Here is a 12,447-nt window from a genome sequence, read left to right as displayed (position 1 = left end):
CGGTGCCTTACGCCTTACTCGAGAAGGTAGAAGGGGAGCTCACTCGTTTGGAGAGTTGGGGTATTATCAGGCCCGTCCGTTTTGCTGACTGGGCAGCACCAATTGTACCTGTAATGAAGCCAGATGCCACAGTTCGCTTGTGTGGCGACTATAAGCTTACAGTGAATACGGCTTCCCGACTCAACCGATATCCAATGCCTCGCATAGAGGATCTCTACGCGAAGCTTGCAGGTGGACTCTCGTTCACAAAATTAGATATGAGTCACGCCTACCTGCAGTTGGAGCTGGACCCTGCCTCCCAACCATATGTAACGATTAATACACACCGGGGCCTGTATGAATATACACGGTTGCCCTTTGGAGTATCCTCTGCCTGCGCAATTTTTCAACGTGTTATGGAGGGCATTTTGAGAGGTTTACCACGTGTTGCTGTCTACTTAGATGACGTTTTGATTACAGGGACGTCGGAGCAGGAACATTTGGAAAATCTGGAGGCTGTCCTTAGACGCCTTTCGGAGGCTGGAGTCCGTTTACGTCGCACAAAGTGCGTATTTCAGGCAAAGGAAGTAGTCTACCTAGGTTATCGGGTGGACACCGAAGGTTTGCACCCCGTCGCAGAGAAGGTGCGTGCAATTCAACAGGCCCCCGCCCCAACTGACACTTCGCATATTTGTTCTTTTCTCGGTCTCGTAAACTATTACGGGAAGTTCCTCCCCAATCTGGCAACTACGCTGGCCCCTTTGCACCTTCTGCTAAAGAAAAATCACACCTGGGTTTGGGGTCAGCCGCAAGAAACCGCTTTCCGGCGGGTAAAGCAACAATTGTCGTCGTCTGGGTTACTAACCCACTATGATCCTGGAAAGCCTTTGCTCGTCACATGTGATGTATCCCCGTTTGGTATTGGGGCCGTCCTGTCCCACAAGATGGAGAACGGGGCCGAGCGACCGATAGCTTTCGCCTCCCACACATTGACTGCAGCGGAGAAAAAGTACGCGCAGATCGAGAAGGAGGGCCTGGCAGTGGTTTTTGCGGTGAAACGCTTCCACCAGTACGTGTATGGCCGCCATTTCACTATCGTGACTGATCATAAGCCTCTGCTGGGACTTTTCAGAGAGGATAAGCCAATACCGCCCATTGCTTCCGCACGGATCCAGCGCTGGGCTTTGTTGCTTGCTGCATACGAGTATTCTCTGGAGCACAAACCAGGTACGCAGATAGCAAATGCCGACGCACTGAGCCGATTGTCTTTATCGACCGGCCCCATGTCGACCCCCATGACCGGTGAGGTGGATGCAACCCTAAATTTTATGGACACCTTGCCTGTCCCGGCATCACAGATCCTTGAGTGGACCCAGACGGAGCCAGTCCTGTCAAAGGTTCGGCACATAGTCCTGTATGGTGGGCAGCATAGACAGCTCCCAGGCGAGTTGCGGGCATTTTCCTCCAAGCTGTCAGAATTCAGCGTGGAAGACGGCATCCTCTTGTGGGGGACGCGTGTGATTGTCCCGGAAAAAGGCCAGGAGCTGATACGAACAGACTTGCACAATGGGCATCCAGGTGTGACCAAAATGAAAATGTTGGCCCGGAGTTATGTCAGGTGGCCAGGCCTCGACACCGACATTGAGAAGGTGGCCCAAAACTGCTCCATTTGCCAGGAGCATCAGAAGCTTCCACCGGCCGCGCCCCTACATCACTGGGAATGGCCAGGGCGGCCTTGGGCACGCTTGCATGCAGATTTCGCAGGCCCTTTTCAAGGATCCATGTTCCTTCTATTATTTGACACCCAGTCTAAATGGCTAGAGGTGCATAAGATGCAGGGGACAACGTCCTACGCAACAATTGAAAAGATGCGTTTGTCGTTTAGTACGCATGGCCTCCCCGATGTGCTGGTCACGGATAACGACACTCCATTCACGAGTGAGGAGTTTGCGAGGTTCACGAAGATGAACGGCATACGCCATATCCACACTGCCCCTTACCACCCGGCTTCAAATGGGTTGGCAGAGCGCGCAGTGCAGACATTCAAAAGAGGCCTAAAGAAGCAGTCTTCCGGATCAATGGACACGAGACTGGCTCGCTTTTTGTTTACGTTTGGGACCACCCCCCCATGCGGTGACTGGGGTAGCTCCCGCAGAACTCCTAATGGGCCGGAGACTTCGCACCCGCCTTAGTATGGTTTTCCCGGACATTGGCGCAAAAGTACGCTGCACACAAGAACGGCAGGGACAGGGATTTTCTCGGCATCGGCCGATTCGACAGTTTGCGCCCGGTGACCCAGTGTTCGTTCGGAATTTTGCTGGTGGTGCCCAGTGGATTCCTGGTGTAATCTTTCGCCAAACGGGCCCTATATCTTACCAGGTGCAAGCCCAGGGTCGTCACCAGCGCAAATATGTAGACCATGTTCGGTCCAGAAGACTAACCCCTCAAAAGATTCCCCGCCCCCGGAGCTCATTTCTACAGCCGCAGAGACCAGAGACAAGGGAAGGTAGTCTTCACAATCTTCCACTGGTGCCTCACTCGAAGCCTGCGCAGGTCGTTACAGAACCGAATGGAGATAGAGACGCTGACATGACGGAGGCAGCAGACTCTGACTCCGAGATGGAGACACAGGATGCATCAGAGGGGGGATCCTTGGGTCCACGGGCAGTGGATGTACAACCGTTGCGCCGTTCATCACGGAAGCGCCGGTCTCCGTCTCGTTACACGCCGCCTGATCCAGCGCCGCGTGCAAATGGTGTCCGGCCTGCGGCAAAACGAGTCCGACGCCCTCCTTCGCCAGGGTCTTCGGTGGATTCCTTGGACTTTGGGGGGGAGGGATGTTATAACCTGCCTACTTACCATTGGCTGGGGACTAATGACAATCCCACAATCCTGTGGGAGTATGAGCTTCCCCAATGAGGGGGGGCGGAGAAATCATTAGTAAACTCCAAGTATAAATAAAGCTCACCAGTTTGGAAACAGCAAGAAGGAGTGTGGAGCAAGGGAAGTTGCTGCTGCTGTTACATATATATGTTATTGTAAATAAATGTTATTACTTTGTATCCTTAAAACTCGTGCTGGATTCTTCGTGATCCTCACAAAACTACGGTTGAGGAATGTTTTTAAACTTTGATGACTGTGGTTTGGCATGGGTCTGTCTTGGCATTGGATTTAGAGTTGCATATTAATCAATGGTATGGAAATGGAGTAGAAATTATTGTCGCTGATGCTACAATAAAAACATGTCAAATACTCAGACCAACTTCCAGATGGTAACCTGTTCAAGGTAAATGGATTAATGCCTTTTTAAAAATATCTTGGGATCAAGCGTAAAATGGTAAATAGGAATTTCTACCATTTTAGTTAAGTACATCTTTCTTTATTATATTTTGCTCTTTTAACTAAAAAATTCCTTTTACAAAGTAAAAGATTCACCTAATTTACAAATTTATTATCACTCACCTATAACAACCAGGTCACCTGTATCACAATCGATTGTGTACACTCTAAGCAAAACCAACACATTGCGATCCAAAGTTTCTTTGCCTTTCACATTTACAGTCATGCGATAATGGAACTCTGGGGACCTTGCTGGGCTGTTGAGTGCTGGGAAAGCCAAGATATCAGGGAGGTCATCCCGGCCTGAGCGCAGTATTCGTCCAGTCACCTTAAAAGTGTCAGGAAAAAGTAGAACATTTTAAAACTCTATAGGATCACTCCAACTGAGCCAAACTCCTTTCCAATGGTCGCCTCTTTCATCTCTCCGACAGGCACAAACTCCTTCCTTTGCTAAGGTTCTGGAGGGACTGTTTTCTCCAGTTACTCAGCTCCACGTCAAACTTCATATTATGGTCAAAGGTGGGAGTATATTACAGCTGAGTCCATCTTTTTTTCACCAAATATCTTCACACTTGCACTTCCAGCATTGGACACATTCGTCCTCACGAACATAATTTCTGGTAGATACACTGTTCCTTAATTCAGAGATATGGAGGTAAACTGTAGAATCTCAGCTGGGGTAAGCTAAATCACCACAGACTGAGGAGCAAGCTTCTCTAAATACAGGCAGGAGGATCATTACTCAATGCAAATCCGAGTTCTATGACAGCGATAGGATATCAGTCATTTTTGTGCAGTTGAATTGAGTGCTTGTTTCAAGCCTGTAACTGTGGATGTTACTCCACATTTCCTGTTCCCCTCCCAAGACAGCAAGATGCTCATCAGCAAAACGAACATGCTGGCACATCACTGCTTGAATGCAAACAAAGGCCAACCATCAGAGTAGATTGGGCCTTTCATGATGATATTGATGCAATCTCTCCCCCCAGCTGCGCACCAATGGTGAAAATCAACCCTGAACTTTATATATAAGTTATATATATATATATATAAGTTATATATAACCCTGAAGTATATCCCATTCCTTCATTACATCAAAACTCAATGTGCTTTCTCCATGTCTTACCTTGGTGATGGTTGCGTTATCTGGGATATAACGTATCGCATCAATGTACAGATCAAAAGGTTCATTTAACATTGTTGGATGGGGTAATGCAACAACTGGATTATGAGCAACCCATGACGCAGTAAGAAAGTGTCCATCAGATGATAGATGTCTGGAAAAACAAACAGGATCAGAGAAAAAATGTATAAGAAAATAGTGTTTAAATTGTTTTCTTTCATAGATTTTGCTACAAGGAAAGAGCAAGACCCTGCATACCGAATTTCCTACCTTGATGGGCAGTAAAGGATGTCCTGAGGTCATGAGAGATGCCAAATAAATGCAAATTCTTTCTTTCCACAATTTAGGCATGTTTCATAATGTTTTAGTGTCGTGGTCAGGGTGATATAGATTGCAGATATCCTTATACCCAGTTATTTCATGATCAGACACCGACATGAGCAATGAAGCTAATATGATGCAGATGATTTGTCATTCATCCTCCTCTCCCCCTGCCCCTTAGGACAGCACAACTTCCTTCCACGACCCAGACTCAGGTTCTCACCCGGATTTCGTACAGCACCTCCAGCAGGTACTGCTGAATGTTAACAAGACTGGGAAAGCTGGATCCGTTTTTACTACCTAATTCAGGGGCAGCAAGTTCCTGTAGTACCTCCATCATTAATATTAGATAACTCAACACAGACTGGGGATCAAACTTGATGCCTTTGCAGCCTGCAAAGAAAGGTCAGTCTCTCTCCAGCTTCCATATTCTGGTAAGGAGCCCAGGCTTTTTTATTTCTAGTGGCGGTGATTAAGTTATGTTGTTTAATCTAAAGGCCATATGTTACAATCTCTTCCTAGCAGAGCACACAGCACTTAGCCAAGGGGTGGGGCTTGAGTGAGACCATGAAACGGGGGGGGGGGGGGGGGGTGAAGGGAGTATGAAGGGTGGGATTTGAAGGGTGGGCCTAAAGGGGTGTCCTCGTCGGCCCCATAGTGGGGCTTGCTCACTTGGAGATGATTTTACAAAATGTAAGACTTTAAATGGTCTAGGGTAATCTTATTGTGCAGATATACAAGTTCTTAAAAAGATGGAGCACAAGTCCACAGAGCCATAAAAATAGATAAACAAATCCTTGCTATGTCTAGAAGTATAGAATACCAAAAAAAGTAGATAATATTGGAATTTTACAGGACTATAGTTAGACTGCAGTTGGGATTCCTGTGTAGTCTTGAGCACCCTCAAATAGAAAGGATATAAAAGTAACAGATAAGCACTACAGATTAAGCACTGAAAGATGAAGAGGCAGAGTTAAAAACAGAAACTTGAGAAGTTTGGGCTTTTTTGCTAAAGCTGCTAAGATTGAGCGAGTGGGTGTGAGAGTGAGTAAGTGTGTGTGAGAGAGAGTGAGTGTGTGTGTGAGAGAGAGTGAGTGGGTGTGAGAGAGAGTGGGTGTGAGTGTGAATGAATGCATGAGAGAATGTGCGTGTGTGTCAGAGTGAGTGTGTGTGAGAAAGAGTGAGTGGTTAGGTGTGAGAGGGAGAGTGTGAATGAGTGAATGCATGTGCGAGAGAGTGAATGAGGATGTGTGAGTGAATGAGTGTGTTTGTGAGTAAGTGGGCATGAGAGTGAGTGCGTATGAGTGCAGGAGAGTAAGTGTATGAGTGTGAAAGTGAGTGAGTGAATGTGTGAGATAGTGAGAGTAGGTGTGAGTGTGTGTAAATGTGCAAGAGTATGAATGGGTGTGAGAGGGTGAGTAGGTGTGAGAGCGAGTGTGAGATAGAATGAGTGAGTCAGTGTGAGCATGAAAGAATGAGCACAGTACGAAGTCTTACAACACCAGGTTAAAGTCCAACAGGTTTGTTTCGATGTCACTAGCTTTCGTGACATCGAAACAAACCTGTTGGACTTTAACCTGGTGTTGTAAGACTTCGTACTGTGCTCACCCCAGTCCAACGCCGGCATCTCCACATCATGAAAGAATGAGTGAGCGAGTGTGAATGAGAATGAGTGACTGAATGTGAGCATGTGTATGAGAGTGACTGAGTGAGTGAATGTGATTGTACATGTACAAGAGTGAAGAAGTGTGAGTTTGAGAATGAGTGAGTGACTGTGTGTGTGTGAGAGGGAGAGAGAGAACCGTGAGCCCAAGAGTGAACACTCGCCCGAGTCCAAGCTGAACACACACAACACAACACAGACACACAGACACACACACACACAAGGCCTGGACCCCTTACCCTTCCCTGGTGACCAGGGCTTGGGGCCTAGTCTATCTCTGCTTCTGAAATGAGAAGGCAAAAAAGGTTTTTTATCAGTTAGCTCTGCTGCTTAGCATGTTTTAATGGTGATTTTTATTAATTACTGATGTTTTAAAAATCAGTTTAATGCTTTGAGATTGTTTTTTGGCTCAGTGAGTTGTTTATGTTTTCTTCATATTTTGAATTTATTGTGTAATGTTGTTCCAAATCAGATTTCAGGCAGGTTCTGCTAGGTTTCTTGTTGAAGGGAAATGAATGGCTCACAAGAAGTCTCTTAGCCTTTTTGGAGGGCTGGGAAAAAGAGGGTTTTTTGTGCAGCAATAGAAACGGGAAGTGTTGGAAATGCTCAGCATGTCTGACTGCGTCAGTGCGAAGAGAAACAGAGGTCACTGACCCTTTGTCAGAAGTACTGTGGATTGTGGACCTGAAGCGTTGACTCTGTTTTTCCCTCCACAGATGCTGCCTGGCCTGTTGAGTATTTCCAGCATTTTCTATTTGTTTTTCAAATCTGCAGCACTTTGCTCTCCTATTATATGCTCCATGCTGGTCATTTGTGTAGCCACCTGGGTTGACCAATTCCCGATGTAAAATGGAGAACAGCAAAGGCTGAAGGGAAATTCAGCCAACACAGGCAGAAACTAGCAGATGCAAGTTACTGTATATTAAACTCTGCAAAAGGCCAGACAGCATCGATACAAGCAGCCATCTACATAATAATGTAGCAGCCATCTACATACTAATCCCCGGGAACAATCGAAACATTTGAGATAAACAAGGCCAAGCCAGACTCCTCGGCGCCAGCAGGAGCCAACACAAAAGAGGTTAACGGACATCTCAAGACCGCCCATCGATCAGGGAACGGCTCCAGTATTGGAGAAATCGAACCAAGCGATTGGAACCCCGGACGAGGGCGGCCATTTCGCGCGCTTTTCGAGGCCTCACGTGCTTATGCGCGCCAGAAACTACAGCAACACTGAGGGACGTGATGCGCAGGCGCGCTCGGCACAAGACCGAACTGTGCATGCGCAGTGGTGCAACGAACGCCATGACGTCACGACGTGCGGCAACTGTGGAGCCGCACATTTAAAGCGGCAATGTCCCGCAAGAACCCGACAATGCCTCCGCTGTGGCAAGGTGGGCCACTACGCTGCTTGCTGTCGAGCAGCTCAACCTGTCAATGTTCCCCAACTCCGACAACCTCGCAGGGACGTGCGGACCATTCAGCCTCCTTATTACGAGTCGTGCGCAGACGCTATCCAGACCAGTGACACAGACGACCGGGACGCCTTCCGTGTTGCGGTCATTGATGGGAACTGAATGTCTCCAGCCAGGACCCACGATCAATCCGGGTGATGAATGGTGTGCTACCCTAACAGTCAACCGATCACCGATAACATTCCGTCTGGGCGCTGGCGCCTCCGCCAACCTCATAGCATGGTCAGCCTTCTACGCCATGAAGGTCAGAGCACCAATTCGGCCGTCCCGTTGCAGGATGGTCGACTACAACGGGAAAGTTATCCCGGCTATGGGATCCTGCCAGCTCCAGGTGACACACAACACACACACGGCCACACTCTCATTCGAGATAGTCAGATCATCAAAGGACTCCCTGCTAGGCGCACAGGCATGCAAGGCTCTCCACCTCGTGCAACGAGTCCACTCTCTCTCTCCAGGCGGCACATCGGACTTCCCGGATGCAGAGTTCAGCGCACAGCTCCAATCGCTCCTCGCCCACAACCAGGAGGCATTCGAGGGCATGGGAACATTGCCCTATACCTACAGAATTTGGCTCAAACCGGACGCCACCCCGGTCATTCACGCACCTCGCAGGGTCCCAACGCCACTCAAGACCGCCTCAAGGCTGCTGCTGCCGGATTGGATTTCTGCCTAGCCCTGCTGGCCTATCGCTCGGCCCCACTAGCCACTGGCCTCTCACCAGCCGGGCTGTTGATGGGTCGCGCCCTCAGGACCACTGTGCCTTCCATTCTGGCACCCACAGCCAACCATGCTCCGGTACTACACAGAATGCAACAGCAGCGCGGTCGCCAGAAGAGGGCATATGACACACGGGCAACTGATCTTCCCGCCCTGGCCTCTGGAGACAAAGTCCGCATCCACCTACCAGAAGGTGGCTGGTCAGCACCTGCCGAAGGTCTCCGACGCGTGGCTCACCGCTCGTTCCTGGTTCGCATGCCTGATGTTTCCATTCATACGCGCAATCGCCGGGCTCTTCGCCTACTTCCACGCTTGCTCCGGGACCTTACAGCGACACCACGCCCTCCTGATGTTCCTGATATCGACTTCGTGGAGCTGCCTCCCACCATGCCCCTTCCGTCGTCGCCCGTGGCCAGGCCCATTCCTCAGCCAGTGGTTCCAGACCTACCCTTGAGGCGGTCAACCCGAATCTGCCGCCCATCTATTAGACTGGACTTATGAGACTGCTTGTACATTGAACTCATACTACCATTGTGTTAATATTTCTGTTCTTATCGTTACAGGAATTTGTTTTGTCGTTCAACATTTCCCCGTTCTTTGTTTATGGTACAATCTCGTTGTTATGTCGCACCCGACATCGCCCCATGTACATGCTGGAAATATTGCACACACACACATTTAGCTACACTCAGTACACATCTCTATTTATGACCATGTAGGCACATGTTCTTGTAAAAAAGGGGGATGTCATGATATTCAGGTAAACATCACAGCACATACATACATACATACTGATGGACAGATCAACGGACCAATCAACACACACAACACGACAGCCAATCACAGGCAAGAGCATACACAGTACAAAACAGGGAAAACGACACTTCCTGGGCACTCGAGCAGGAGACGGCTCAGGGCACAGAGCTCATTACAAGCCACTCAGCCATCCACCATGTGCTGAGTGCCACTACACGATAGAATTAGGAATAGGTCCACAGAATCAAGGGTCATGATCGAACCTCAGTAAACAGTTTACCAGTGTAAATAGATGTTTGAAATAAAACTGCGTTGTACCATTCGCAACCGTGTTGGTTCGTCTGTGTAGCAGAGTACCCAACACTTCACCCATGATTGGGCCTCGCTTCATAAATTAAAATATATTAGTCTGGTTAATGAGGTCAAATCTGATTTACAGAAGTGGGATAACCTCCCCCTGTACTTGGTGGGCAGTGTCCAGACTATTAAGATGAATGTGTTGCCGAGATTTTTTTTTCAATGTCTCCTCACTTTTCTCCCCAAGTATTTCTTTGTCAAAATTAATAAGTCAATGTCCTCATTCATTTGGTTGGTAAGACCCCAAGGATTCATAGTGCGTTCCTCCAGAGAGATATGCAATCAGGAGGTTTGGCTTTACCCAATTTATTATTTTACTATTGGGAAGCTAATATTAACAAGGTACTGGGGTGGATCAGTGATCCAGGTTCCATATGGGGTGAGTTCCTGTAACGGTTATAAGCCTTGGTGCATTAGTAACCGCATCGCTGCCGTTCTCTCTGGCAAGATTTTCCTCAAATCCGATAGTGATAATCAACTCTTTTTACCAGCAGGTCTAGACTCAACGTTCAGGTCATGGAAGGGGAAGGGTTTGAATAGTTTGGTGACTTGTTCGTGGAGGAAAGGTTTGCCAGCTTTAAGGAGTTGTTGGAAAAATTTCAACACCCTGGTTCCAATCAGTTTAGATACTTTCAGATTTGCAATTTCTGGGCAAGGCTTTTCCCTCTTTCCCCTTGGCATCACCTTCCTCCCTATTGAAGAGGATTTTGTCTTTGGCCGGGTTTGGTGTGCATGGGTGGCCAGATCCTATCAGTGGAGCTGGCTCCGATGAATGAGATAAAGGTGAAATGGGAGTGTGAATTGGATCATATTCTGGATGTTGAGGTATGGAGCAGGGCTCGTCACAGGGTCAACTCCACGTCCTCTTGTGCTCGGCTTAGTCTGACCCAGTTAAAGGCGGTGCACACGGCTCATCTGACCAGGGCAAGGATGAGCAGAGTTTTATCCGGAGGATAGGTGTGAACGTTGTTCTGGGGGCCGGCTAACCACACTCATATGTTCTGGTCCTGTCCCAAGTTAGTAAGCTTGTGGGTTTCTTTCTTCAACACCATGTCAGCGATACTCAAAGTCGATCTAGAGCCATGTCTGCTGGTGGCCATTTTCGCTGTACCAGGCTCGCCGGTGCTACAGACGGGAGTGAAGGTGGATGTCCTTGCCTTGGCCTCATTAACAGCCCGGAGACGAGTTCTGCTTGGGTGGAGGTCCCCTTCTCCGCCCAGCGACTTGGTTGGGTGACCTCTTGTCGTTCTTATTTTGGAGAAGATGAAGTACACAATTAGAAGGTCGGTAGAAGGGTTCTACCGGAGATGGCAGCCATTCATTTCCTTTTTAAAAGACCTAGTCACCGTCAGTTGTTAAGGGGTTTAGTTTAATGTTGGGGGGTTTTGTAGAGTTTGTAGAGTCAAACTGAAAGTAACTTTATTTACAACAATATGCACATAGGGCCAGTAATTCATTACTGGTTCCCTCTCTAGCCGGTAGCACACTGGCCAGCTCTATTTATACAACTGCACTGCTAATTATTTGTGCACCCCCCCCCCCCCCCCCCATTGGAGGAGTTTATATTTCCCAAGGAACATGGGGCAACCAATTGTCCCCAGCCAATAGGATTCGGGCAGGTATAACAGGGGGTTAAGTTAATTTGTGCTTTTGGTTGTTTGTCATGTTCTTTATCATTGTAACTTGAATTAATTGTTATATTATTTTCTTTATAATGAAAAAATTTCAATCAATATATTAAAAAAATACTGCCCTGTATGTAACAGAGCCAGAAAGGCCAAATACAATTGATGCTGTGTGCCAAGTCAGTTGATCACAGGCAAATGGGAGAGCTGCAAATTGTCTTCAGCAACCACAGAATAAGGAAGGGAAGCAATTCAGGCACAACCCCCACTCCTGATTACTATCTGGTGACTCTGCTATTTGTGTATCTATATTTTACAGCTGGTGGAGACAGGATTAGGCTTGGTTATGTTGAACACCTGCCAGCACAACACTGCCTAGGCGTATGCATCAAGAATGGTCACTTGGACAAGGTATTAGGGACTGCCTCTGTCTGTATCCCACAATGAGTCAGGATCTTCAAGAAAGGTGGATGAAATACAGGGTTGGTTGGGAGTGGGCAGGGTTGGGAACAATGAACAATACTAGAGTTGAATGTCTACACTGAATTCCCAGATCCCAACCTCCCAGCAGAAAACCATGTTCAAAGAGAGTGTGCATTGGAGCTACAGGCACAGTATTATACCACTGATTCTCCTTTCAGCTCCCTTGTCGAGTATGCCTCCCTTTTGCAAGCACAGCACCATGAACTTACCCTTAGGTCCCAGTGCAGAGACCGTCTTCCTATTTCAGTTCCTTCCCTTTACTGAATGGGGAACTGAAGCAGAGAGTGCAGCTATTAATTGAACTATGAAAGCATAGTTCTATTTTTGTAATATTTATAAAGGCAACATTACACAAACTAAAGTAGCCATATTATTAGGTTAGATTTTTTAAGGGTACTGCAGGAAAAATAGCATTCACAACTGTAAATAGCATTCTCAACTGTAAATAGGATGCAAGTAACATATCTCTCACACCAGAGGCATACACAGACACTCAAAAACATGCATTCAAGCATGAGCGTAAAACACTAATTAATTTGGAAAGTATCTTTTAGATTTCACACAAGAAACAATAGGATCATTAGTAGGTTTGTATGTTAGAATCAG

General features: G+C 47.5%; 1 protein-coding gene across 2 annotated transcripts in view; it reads right to left on the bottom strand.

Moving 5' to 3' along the window:
• LOC140386972 (uncharacterized) overlaps window positions 1–12,447 on the bottom strand; it is a 156,683-nt gene that overhangs the window by 64,039 nt on the left and 80,197 nt on the right. For both annotated transcript variants that reach the window (XM_072469926.1, XM_072469927.1), the window contains 2 exons: window positions 4,445–4,595; window positions 3,442–3,646 (listed from right to left, as the gene is read on the bottom strand). In XM_072469926.1, the coding sequence (XP_072326027.1) occupies window positions 3,442–3,646; window positions 4,445–4,595 (356 nt within the window). The remainder of the gene's footprint in view (window positions 1–3,441; window positions 3,647–4,444; window positions 4,596–12,447) is intronic.

The sequence above is a fragment of the Scyliorhinus torazame genome, chromosome 12 (assembly GCF_047496885.1).
Source record: "Scyliorhinus torazame isolate Kashiwa2021f chromosome 12, sScyTor2.1, whole genome shotgun sequence".
Lineage (NCBI taxonomy): Eukaryota > Metazoa > Chordata > Chondrichthyes > Carcharhiniformes > Scyliorhinidae > Scyliorhinus > Scyliorhinus torazame.
The sequence above is the reverse complement of the archived record's forward strand: the minus strand, read 5'-3'. Positions and strand labels throughout refer to the sequence as shown.